The sequence below is a fragment of the Phaenicophaeus curvirostris genome, chromosome 1 (assembly GCF_032191515.1).
Source record: "Phaenicophaeus curvirostris isolate KB17595 chromosome 1, BPBGC_Pcur_1.0, whole genome shotgun sequence".
Classification (NCBI taxonomy): domain Eukaryota; kingdom Metazoa; phylum Chordata; class Aves; order Cuculiformes; family Cuculidae; genus Phaenicophaeus; species Phaenicophaeus curvirostris.
Genome location: NC_091392.1, coordinates 177,588,186 through 177,600,285, shown reverse-complemented (window position 1 = coordinate 177,600,285; position 12,100 = coordinate 177,588,186). Strand labels below are relative to the sequence as shown.

General features: G+C 38.2%; 1 protein-coding gene across 1 annotated transcript; it reads left to right on the top strand.

Annotated features, from left to right (window-relative positions):
• The first annotated feature begins 2,997 nt into the window (after window positions 1-2,997).
• On the top strand, window positions 2,998-11,129 carry CCDC122 (coiled-coil domain containing 122). The gene is made up of 4 exons (XM_069850002.1): window positions 2,998-3,111; window positions 5,318-5,716; window positions 6,871-6,987; window positions 10,965-11,129. Exons 1-4 carry the CDS (start codon window positions 2,998-3,000, stop codon window positions 11,127-11,129), a joined length of 795 nt encoding a protein of 264 aa, XP_069706103.1.
• The last annotated feature ends 971 nt before the right edge of the window (window positions 11,130-12,100 follow it).

The window sequence follows — 12,100 nt, the reverse complement described above, 5'->3', positions numbered from 1 at the left end:
GGTTGGAAGAGACCCACTGGATCATCGAGTCCAACCATTCCTATCAAACACTAAACCATGCCCCTTAGCACCTCGTCCACCCGTGCCTTAAACACCTCCAGGGAAGGTGACCCAACCACCTCCCTGGGCAGCCTGTTCCAGTGCCCAATGACCCTTTCTGTGAAAAATTTTTTCCTAATGTCCAGCCTAAACCTTCCCTGGCGGAGCTTGAGGCCATTCCCTCTTATCCTGTCCCCTGTCACTTGGGAGAAGAGGCCAGCACCCTCCTCTCTACAACCTCCTTTCAGGTAGTTACAGAGAGCAATGAGGTCTCCCCTCAGCCTCCCCTTCTCCAGGCTAAACAACCCCAGCTCTCTCAGCCGTTCCTCATAAGGCCTGTTCTCCAGCCCCTTCACTAGCTTTGTTGCTCTTCTCTGGACACTTTCCAGGACATCAATCTCTTTCTTGTAGTGAGGGGCCAAAACCTGAACACAGTATTTGAGGTACAGCCTCACCAATGCTGAGTACAGGGTCAGTATCACTTCCCTGGACCTGCTGGCCATGCTGTTTCTGATACAAGCCAAGATGTTACTGGCCTTGCTGGCCACCTGGGCACACTGCTGGCTCATGTTCAGTCATCTGTCAATCAACATACTCAGATCCTTCTCTGCCAGGCAGCTTTCCAGCTATTCTTTCCCAAGCCTGTAGCACTGCACAGGGTTGTTGTGTTGCAAGTACAGGACTCTGCTCTTGTTTTTATTAAACCTCGTCCTACTGCTCTAAGCCCATCGATCTAGCCTGTTCAGATCCCGCTGTAGAGCCTCCCTACCCTCCAGCAGATCAGCACTTCCACCCAGCTTAGTGTCACCCCCAAACTTGCTAAGGGTGCACTCGATGCCTTCATCCAGGTCATTGATAAAGACATTGAACAGGGCTGGACCCAGCACTGAGCCCTGGGGAACCCCACTTGTCATTGGCCTCCAGCTGGATTTCACACCATTTCCCACCACTCTCTGGGCCCGGCCAGCCAACCAGTTTTCCACCCAGGAGAGTGTGCGCCTGTCCAGGCCAGAGGCTGACAGTTTCTCAAGCAGAACGCTGTGAGAAACTGTGTCAAAGGCTTTGCTGAAGTCCAGGAAGACCACATCCACAGCCTTTCCCTCATCCAGCAGCCAAGTCACTTTGTCATAGAAGGCGATCAGGTTAGTTTGGCAAGACCTGCCTTTTGTGAACCCATGTTGACTGGGCCTGATCATGCAGTTCTCTTGCATGTGCTTCATGATAGCACTCAAGATCACCTGCTCCATGACTTTCCCTGGCACTGAGGTCAGACTGACAGGCCTGTAGTTCCCTGGATCCTCCCTGAATTAGGAACTTAGAAGTGAAAGGGAAAAAAAAAAAAAGCCATGCAGAACTGCCTCACCCACAGGGCGAGCCAGGATGTGAGCCCCACCAGCACTCACCCACCCACTTCTGACAGGAGTTGCTGCTCTCCCCTTTCCTCCTCTGTCTCCCAATCCCCATTCACTCCCTGCGGCTCCCCTAAAGCCCTGCCGGGGGTGGGCAGCAAAAGGCAGGGGTGTTATCATGCCCAGGTGCCTGGCTCTGCTCTCCTCGGCCTTTCAGTGCCTTTGAAGGGCCTGCTTGGTGCTGCGGGGGAGAGAGGTTAGAGAGGAGAAGCGAGAGGTGCCAAAACAAGTGCTGGAACAGCCCTGTTTGTGGAACAATAGGTGTGGTTTCTTAGTCAATACCAGAAAGCTTCAGGCGGGGTTTGTGGATCATTTGAGTGCAGATTTATAGATATAGAATAATAGAATAGTTAGGGTTGGAAATGGTCTTAAAGATCATCTAGTTCCAACTCCCCTACCATGGGCAGGGACACCTCCCACTAGGTCAGGCTGCCCAAGGCCCCATCCAACCTGACTTTAAACATCTCCAGGGATGGGGCAGCCACAACTTTCGTGAGCAACATGTGCCAGTGCCTCACCACTCTCATGGTGAAGAAATTCCTCCTTATGTCTAGTCTAAATCTGCCCCTCTCCAGTTTATATGCATTCCCCATAGTCCGATCACCATAAGCCTTTGTAAACAGTCCCTCCCCAGCTTTCTTGTAGCCCCTCTCAGTTTCTGGAAGGTTGCTATAAGGTCTCCTTGGAGCCTTCTTTTCTCCAGACTAAACAACCCCAACTCTCTCAGCCTGTCCTTGTATGAGAGTTACTCCAGCCCTCTGATGATCTTTGTAGCCCTCCTCTGGACCCATTCCAACAGCTCCATATCCCCTTACGTTGAGGATTCTAGAACTGGACACAATACTCCACAAGAGAGGAATAGAGGGGCAGAATCACCTATCTCAGTTTATATAGATTTATAGTTTAATAGATGGGGGCCTGAAAATAGGGTTTGGATGTGTGTTTTCCTGAGAGTTTGGTGCACCTTGTGTAACAACACAGATTTTCTTAGTGAACTTACTCTAATTTTTTATAATCTTTTCAGTGACATTAGTTTGTGATTTTCAGTGTGACAACTTTCCCAATTTCTGGATTTTCTTCTGCTAAGGGTAGTTTAATAGTAAATATAGCAGGCACTTCTAGTATGCAATAATGTAAATATTCAGGCTAACTATTAGAGCAGGCTCTCATGCATTTGAGATGCTCTTAAGATGCTTTTAAGAACTGCACTCACAAGCTAAATCATAGAATCATTAGGCTGAAAAGGATCTTTGAGATCATCAACTCTAGCTGTGGATCTATCCTGCAGAGAAGCCAGAAGAATATTGCAACAATTTGTGTTATAAAATTCTGCAAGAAAGAGCTCTAATTCTCAGTTGTTTGCTTTAGCATCCACCCATTAGTAACTTGTTAATAAAAAATGAACCAAATGAAATAACGTCTTGATCTGGGATCCCAGAGGGAAGGCATTAATATTGTTCTCTTTCATTAACACTTAGGAATTAAATGGAATGAAGATAAAACCTTTAATTTCCTTTTATGTCCTTACAGTTCTGCACTTTTTCCTAAAATGGCCAAGCAAAATTCTCCAACATTAACTGAAGTTGTAAAACAAGTTGCAGAACAGCAGCATTCACAAGCATCAGAGATGGAAAAAACCAAAACAGTTCTTTTACAATTGCAGGTAATAACCTTATTCAGAGTAGTTTAATTAAGTAATTTTTTTTTGTTCGATGAGTAAGAATTCCCATAACAAGAGAAGCTGATGGTACCTGATTTTTTCTGTGTGCTTACATTAAGATGTTCAACTGTTCTACTCCTGTGTGTGGCATTTAGGCTTAACAAAACTGTTTGTGTCTATTATTATTTGCAATGCTGCAACACAACTAAGACTGCACTAGAGCAGGTTTTAGAAGACGATTTTAATTTTTATTTGGAAAAAGCTCAAAACCCACTGAAATAGCAAACCCATATATAAACTCAATATAAAATTAGAGCCTTTTGAGGTTTTCTTGGTGATTTCCTAAGAAATTAATGGATAAAAAGGATTTCAAAAGCATCCTTTGGGGCAGATTTTCAGCAGATCTAGCTTTTTTCCTTTGCATCTTTTTGATACAAAATAATTTTTCATGTACATTTGAAGTGGATGTCCTAAGTAATCATTGAATACTGGCCTTATTTAGTAATATGTTGTAGAATACTGGACGCATATCGGTTTTGTGAAGACTGTAATCATTTCTCTTCTGATCTCTCACAGTATTAAGCTTTCAACTATTACTTAACCTTTGAGATCAAGCTTCTATTGAGACTTACATTTGAGTCTGAGGAAAGACACAGTAGCATCCAGGCATTTTTTGAGCACAGGAGACTGTACACAGAAATAGAAGAGTTCCAATTATAACATCTGTGCATAACCCTACAATTGAAATAATTGATATTTGAAATATTGCACAAAGACAACTTCTCTGAAGGAGCAGTGAAAACTTTTATAGTTTAGGATTGTCAGCTGACTAGCCACATCTTGCAAGAACCTTTCTCATAATGATATACTATCCCATAATACAGTCTGATGATACTGCAACAATTAATTTGTGATCAAATAATTTGAACAATGATATTTGCTTAAAAATAAAAACCAAGCCACAGAACTTTAGAACCCTAGTTAATTAAGTGAGCTCATTTATTTTCTTCCTTGTGCAGCTTTTCCATTCAAAAACACCCAAACTCCAGGAAATTCCATGCAAACATCAATGCTAACAAAACAGCAATGTTAAATAATTAGGAAACTAGAGGCAGAATGCAGAAATCCTTTTTAATCTTTATATCTGTTCCCATGTGCACATGTCACAGAAGACATGGAAAACAATAATTTCCTTCCAAAACTGGAGATCTTTGCTGTTAAGTTCTATTGCTTTCCTGCCCTCAGTAAATAGTGACTGGCACTGACACAAATCCTTCTAAAACTGCAGCCCAAGATTTCCAAATCAAAAGTTACACAGAAAAATTCTGTTCTTAACAGTTAACAGTGTCTTGATCTATTCAAGACATTGAGTAAGAGATTTCATAGTGCTTAAATTGCATCCATTAGGAAGAAGATAATAAGTGACATCAATCATGACTTAATACACTACTGCTAGCTGTTATTTTGGATGGGATTCATCATAGCTAGCTTGCATCACCTACAAGTCAGATGTTAAGCCCATATTAGTCATCTAGGCAACCTCAATAGTCAACAGAGAGAGGCAAACATTTCTGAGGCATTAATTCAGCCCTCCCATCTTAGACGTCTTATGATGGTTTGAAGTACTCCTTCCTGGAGTTGTTCACTTCTCATCAGTGAGATGATGTAAAGGCCTGTTTAGGACTAGATGCGTATTTCTTAGAGGGTTAAAATAATTGGGATTAATCCTGTTCTTAAATACTACTGTGAAGAATGTGGAATTAAAAACTTCAGTAGAGCAGGCTAGTTAAACTCCATCATCTCAAACACCCATCTATGTGTTTCAGTGGGTTTGTGATTTTTTACATCATTAGTTATTTTTAGTCTGGTTTGGACTTAACTAGATTACATCTCTAAAAAAACATTAGTATTGGGTTTGATCTGTCAGGTTCTGTGTATCTTGCAAATACAAAGAATTTAAAGAAATTTCAATGGTACTTTATTTCATACTTTAGACTCAGTCTAAAGGGAGGAGTGCTAGACAATGTTCTTACATTGTGACTCTAAAGTGATGATTTTAGGAAGTGGAACTCTAATTACCTTCCATTCAAGTCACATTAAACAACTGAAAAAGCAGACACTGTTGAATGTATATAAATTACAGTGTTCAACTAGATACCTAGTATGCTCTCAAAAAATGTTCTAAAGTGAACACTGAAGTATTTTACAGGCAAAGCTACAGGAACTAGAAAAAGAAATGGATTCTGTTATGTTAGAAACAAAGACAACAGAAAGGGAAATATATCTGCAAGATGATGCCATAGAAGTGACAAAATATCACTGTGAAAATCTGGAGGCCCAGGTCAGAGCTCTATTTTCTGAAAATTTAAAGCTGAGGCATGATATAGAAACAGTCCAAGAAGAGTTTGAGGTTACATTTGCGAGAAATAATGAATATCGGGAAAAAATAAAGGCTCATAAACAACTCTTTTGGGAGATGGAAAGTAAAATGCCAATTATGATTGAGCTTGCTAAAAAGAAAGCTGCTGTTGAAGAATTAAGGACAAAGAAAGAGGAGTTAATGTGTGATCTCCAAAATCCAGAAGGATCTGTTATAAAAGAAGTGCAGGTACTATATTTCCTCTTTGATTCTTTTCCTTTTCAGTGAAATAATACTGACATAGTTTAACTAATATGTTTGTTTTGTCTAATAAGTTTATGGTTCACGAGGGACTGGCTGCTGGGAATATAGATAACTTACAATGCTGGATTAATTGAAGAAGCTTTAACTTCAGCATGCCATAAAAAAAGATCGTCAGCCATTGCTATCTATATGTTATGGTAAAAGTCAGGTTCATTCTATGTGAGTGAATGAACTCAGATGTGAAAAAAATTACAGAGCTGTAAGTTAAACTATATCACTGCCAAACTCTTTATAGGCTTCTTTGGGTTGTTGGATCAATTTACATGTATAATTTTCAGAATTCTGTGGAATATTGCCATGTTGCTACATTTGTTCATGTAAAAGTCCAGCATTGTTTTAACTTTGTTCTCAGGTAACAAACTAGAGTTGATCTGTTTGCCAACTGAAGTCAGAATTGATGAGAGGGTGATTGAAGGAAGGAAAGATTAAAATATACTTGTTTTGGTATTCTAGTCTAACGTTGCTTTTATGTGACTCTAATTGCTATACTTATTAAAAGCTACCATGTAGGAATTCGTCACCACAAAACTTTATGAGCAAACACACGTATGAAATTGAAATGAGGTCACAGATTTCAACGCTGGTGCAGCTTGCATTATTGAAAATCTGGTGTTACTCTATTAATGTAAATTGGTGAAAATTCAATTGCATAAGCAAATCTTTAAATACTGATAAATAAATACTCATTAACATTGTATTTTCCTGTGAGAAAGAAAAATTGATCTCAAATATTGCATTAAATGTTATTTGATTTTGCAATAAATTCCATTTTAAGCAAAATTAATACCAACAAAATGGGTTCAGATTCCTGTATTGATGTAGTTGTTAGCATTTTTGAGATTAAGACCATACTTTCCTAAGTACCTAAAAATATTTTATAGATTATTTTATTAATTTTAATTACAATTCTTAAATTATTATTTCATTATTATTATTTTAATATGAAAGAGTTTATTATAGAACTTTATCTCATCTTGATTAATGAAGTGACACTTAAAATACCACATTTTAAATAGGTTTAATAGATGTATTGTGCAACTTTCTGAGGAGGAGATTTCTATATATTTCTACATATGCAGGAAGAAATTACACTTCTAAAAACAGAAATCACAACACTGAAAGAGTTCATCGGTAAGAAAACAGATTTGCTAGAAGAAGAGAAAAAAATGCATTCTAAGCTTAGAAAAGAAATTGAGGTGAGTCATTTGAATAAAATATAATTATACTTCTGCTGACAGAGGGTAGATAATGCAAATAAAGTTTGAAGTATTTTATACACCATTGTACATTATTCAGGTATATACAGGAACAATGCTGTCTTAAATTCTTGATACCAACAGTTTCTAAAATTCAGAACTTAATTGCTATCATGAGAAAAATTGAAGTTAAGAGCATTTTTTCTTGAGTCTTTTAAGAAGGAGTTCAGCTGTGAACTTTTGGAATGATATTCTAAAAAGGAGGAGGTCATTGTATGGTAGTAAAGCAAAATGCATAGTTTATCATTTCTGTAATACTTCTGAAATACTCTAAGTTTCACTGCTGACTTGATTATTCATTACTTGTCTCATGGTTCCTGATAACTCTTCAGTGGTAACTGCACCAAGGAAATGGACTTCCTATGAATCTCCCTAATTTGAGCTGACATTAAATTAGGCATAACACAGCTGCTCCTAATTAGCTGCCAAGATAAAATTCTGATAAATAGTTAAACTCCTCTCTTTTTAAATAGTTGAACTATATTTCATATTTTGTTCCTTACTAGGACACTTTTGTATGTCTAGATAGTTCATAGTTTGAAAGTTTCACATCATTTATCTTGTTAGTTATAATAAATAAATGCCACAATATTTAATGACCGAATCTTGATAATATAAGGATAAACAGATCTAAGGTTAGCTCTATTGCCCATTTTAAAATGAGGGACAAAAAAGAAATTATTTTTCATTTGATAAGGAAGAGCAGAGAATTTTTAAACTGATAAGTAAGGCACAGCCACTTTAGAATAGGTTTATGCTATTCAGCACCTAAGAAAATAATTTATTATCAAGGTAACATCCTCCTAAGAAAGTTATCTAAACCGAAAGTAATATTAAACAACATAAAATAATATTCTGGTCTGCTATCTGAATCAGTTTAATTAAATAGTGAAGGTTAATCTGTTCTTCAGTTGTTTGGATTATACAATCTCTTTGTCTCAGAAGGAAGCAGGATTAAAATTGGAATTTTTCAGGATATCATATTCTATTAAGAGGTCTCTGGAAAGCAAAACGTTTTTTAATATAAAAACTGACAACGGACAAGCAGAGATATTAATACCCAGCACTCTTCATCACAACTCAGGAAAGGATACTCAAGCCAAGCATGGGAATAAAGCAAGGTACTAGGCACACGGATGAAGTTCCATTGAGATGCAGTGGTGGGATCCAGCTACAGGCTCCCAGCACCTGAATGTGGTTGCTTGAATGCAAGTGGCTACATGTGAGTCAGAGTTATTCCCATTATAATCACTGGAGGTGTAGTCAGTCCAGTTGATATATTCCAGAGATCAATTCAGTTTGCCATATGTAGGTGTTTACAGTAAGGTGAACCACATAATCTAGTCTTTTTAGACTTTATAGTATGCATTGGCTACACTTCTATTGATCAAAACAGGAAAGTAGACATGTAGGTCACATACTCCTCTAAAGCCAAGTGTCTTAACCTGCAGACTGACCCCAACTTAAGACCTCAGCATCCATTATAGTTTTGGGGGTTTTTTTTACATATTATGTGGATTATCAGCTTCAAGCACAGCATTATCCAAAAGTAAATGGCCTCCTTATAACCTCATGAACAAGGCCAAGTGCAAGGTCATGCATCTGGGTTGAGGCAGTCCCCAGTACCAATACAGGCTGGGTGATGAATTTTTTAGGGGAAGCCCTGTGAAGAAGGACTGGAAAATTGGACTAGATGACATTTAAGGGTCTCTTCCAGTCCAAACTATTCTATGATTCAAAGTTTGCAAAGAGTATGCGAGCTCCTAGGTTTCTGAGTCTCCAGATACAGGCAAATCATTGTGTCTCATTAATGACTTTGTTGCTGCTGTAGGACTCTGGAGTCTTGATTCAGCAATGATGGTAAGTACTCATCTAATTCTGCCCCTGTGCTTAAATGCCTACAGAATTTCTGTTTAAGCCTTGTTAATGGCTAAACTGGCAGTCAGACAGAATGGATTGATTGTCACAGCCCTGGTGCTCCCAGTTTGCCTCAGTGTTATTTCAGGTTTCCCACAGAGGTTTCTCTAAGAGCATTGTGCAGGAATGTAATTCATAATGCCTTCCTAGAGCAGCTGAATTCTTTAAAGTTAAAACATTATTGTTTAAATGTTCTTCTGCAAGGAAATTTCTGCCTAAGTTTTTACTTTTTTTCCAAGGAAAGTCAGTGATTGCTAATTAACAAACATTACAATTAATTCGTAACTGGGATGCTTCTCATAAGGCAGGGTACTGATGGAGTTTTAAGGCAGCTTGTAGACCTTGTCCCACTCCATTTCCTGAGCACCAGTCCCAACACCCATCTCTTGAAGAGCAGAGTCCGTTTGCAGCGTTGGACAGAAGTGTGAGCAATAGGTCAAGATTGTTACAGAATCACAGAATTGTTTAGGTTGGAAAAGACGTTTAAGACCACCAAGTCCAACTGTAAATGTAACACTGACAGGTTTGCCACTAAATTATGTCCCTACCTATGCAGGGAGAAGGCTTCAGTCATAAAGACTAATTCAAGGCAACAAAAAATAAAATAAATTGGATTGTAATATAAAAATAATAACAAAAAGAAAGCTGAAAAGACTCTGTTCTCTTGCTACCCTCTTTCCCCAAGATCAGTATGTGGCTGTATTATTCTTCATAGATGTTTGTCTGTCCTGTCCTTGAAGAACTGCTGGGCTGGGGATTCCACAAGTGCCCAGGCAATTTTTTCTAATAGTTACCTTACATGTACACATGAACCAGTAAAAAGAGCAATGTTCCCTCTCCCATTTGTCCGATAAGCATGTTAGTGCTTCCTACCTTAGCAGATGTGCCAGATGGTTCCACGGTGCTAGAAACACATTTCTAAAAAAGATAATATTCATCATAGATGTTTCAGTGTCATACAGCACAGTCCTAGTGAAGTTCAGATCCTGCAAGCACTCATTCAGATGAATGAATCTGACAGCATCCCTCAAAAAGTTGTGAAGGATTATAAAGGAAAGACAGGCAACGTGAATAAACACAACCCATCACCAGTAAAAGAAGGCAGTGTAATTTATAAAACCTTAGTGAGGAAGTTATACAGGAAATTTAGTCAACGAGACTCCCAGGAAATCATTGGCAATGCTGTAGTCCTGAGCACACCGTCATGTATTAGGTGAAGTGTAATAATATTTCAATAAGCTGACACAGAGGGATTACACATTACTACATATATGCCACACAAACTGAGATAAGTAAGCCTACATTTTTATTAAGGGAATACCTATTATTTCCATTTTTATGACAATGAATATTTCATGCTTTTTTACTTCACAATGCAAATCTTCAGACGATTGTAGCAGCCATTCTTCTCCAAATAAGGTAGCAATGAGGGCAAAGTTTGTACAGTACTGCATTGCCATAGTACTACCTTTCTAGGAAAAGCATAACTTTTAAGCGCAGTGCAGCAATGAAGAGGCTACTACAGTCATTTAGCCTCATTTGTGTTCTAATTTATACAGAAACACACTTGTCAAAGGCTGAAAATTTCTTAGTTTCTCACCTTTCACTCTGGAGCCTGAAATCTTCCATAACAAAGTGCCAGCACAGCTGAGATGCTGACTCTTTGGGTGAAATTTACTTTGTTAAATTTTAGACATCTGCAGAGGAGATAACCGCAATGAACTCGCCACTTACTTACACTCTCAGTGGGACAGAGTCTTTCTTCCCAAGTGGAAAAGAGAAGCATGATTCATATTGACCTAAAGCAGGTATCTGTAATGCATCACATGAATGGCTTTCTGGATGTCTTCCTATCTCCTCAGTATCTGTAAAGTGAACACAGAATGACTTAGTCAAATGTCTGAATCTATACGTAGACAAAATTAGGTGAGCTGAACCCAGCTCTTTGAGTAGTTTTACTTGAAAGAAATTTTGAAGTGAATGTTATTCTATTTTATTAGGTACAGAATAAAAGATATGATGCTATTCTAAAGCGTTTGCATTGCCAACTGAACAAACTCCATTCAAATAAAAGACAATGGCACTGGAACATTCAGCAGCTGGAGAAGAAGGCAGCAGAACTAAGAAATTGTCTTGGAGTAGCTGAGTTACAAAGTGGCATATAAACCAAACCTAGCAAAGCTACAATATGGGTAATCTTTTACAGATGGGGAGGTTTTTTTTTTTTCTGGAAATACTACAGATAGTAAAGTAATCCAATAAGTGGGCCATGGATCAGTGATTTCTAACTTTTTAAGTTTTCTCTGGCTTTTATTCTGTGGCCTAACCTAGGCTATGCTCAATCTGTAATGCTTTGGATAACTGCTTTTTTTTTTAACCATAGGCAGAGGCTGTTTGGGAAGAAAGTTATTAACATTTCCAAGTGTTTTCAAAATATGTGCCAGTTTAATCTAAAAAGTCATTTGAAATCAACAAAAAAGATTTGAGGAGTTCCTTTTTCTCTTGATCAAATTTCTGAGGATTGAAATCTACATTGTTTCTTCCTACAGAGAAATTGCTAACGATGTATATTTGCATTCCTGAGATACCAAAATTCCAGATCTTCTATCCACATCCCTTTTTATTGCATCCTACTTAGGAAACCTGGAAGCTCTGCTGGCCTGTGTTTTGCAGCATGGGAAATCCATACAGATGATGTTACAGCCTGTTGGCCCTATATCTGCCAGGATGTCCTAGCATGGGGAACATGGAGGACATAGACTTTCCATCTATAAAAGGCTTAGGAATAAGTACACTCAGAATTTGGCTTCAAATAATCTGACTTCAGCTGGTCTAATATATGTTAGTCAAGAGGAATGAATAAATGAAGGCAAGACTGCATCTGGACAGCTTTTGAAATGGATCAATTCATTCTCTAGAAAGAGGAATGCATTGTAGATAATTGATTCTAGAGGAACTGACTGCATAGAGGATCTTAACTATTACTAGATCTCTAACATCTAACTGCTTAAAGTTCAGTTAAAATTATTCTTAACATAAATGACCACCTACTAAAAATTCTTGACAAAATAATATTGAAGAGTAGACATTTTCATTTGCCTTCTTTGTATTATGTGCTTAGCATGTGAGGAATTTA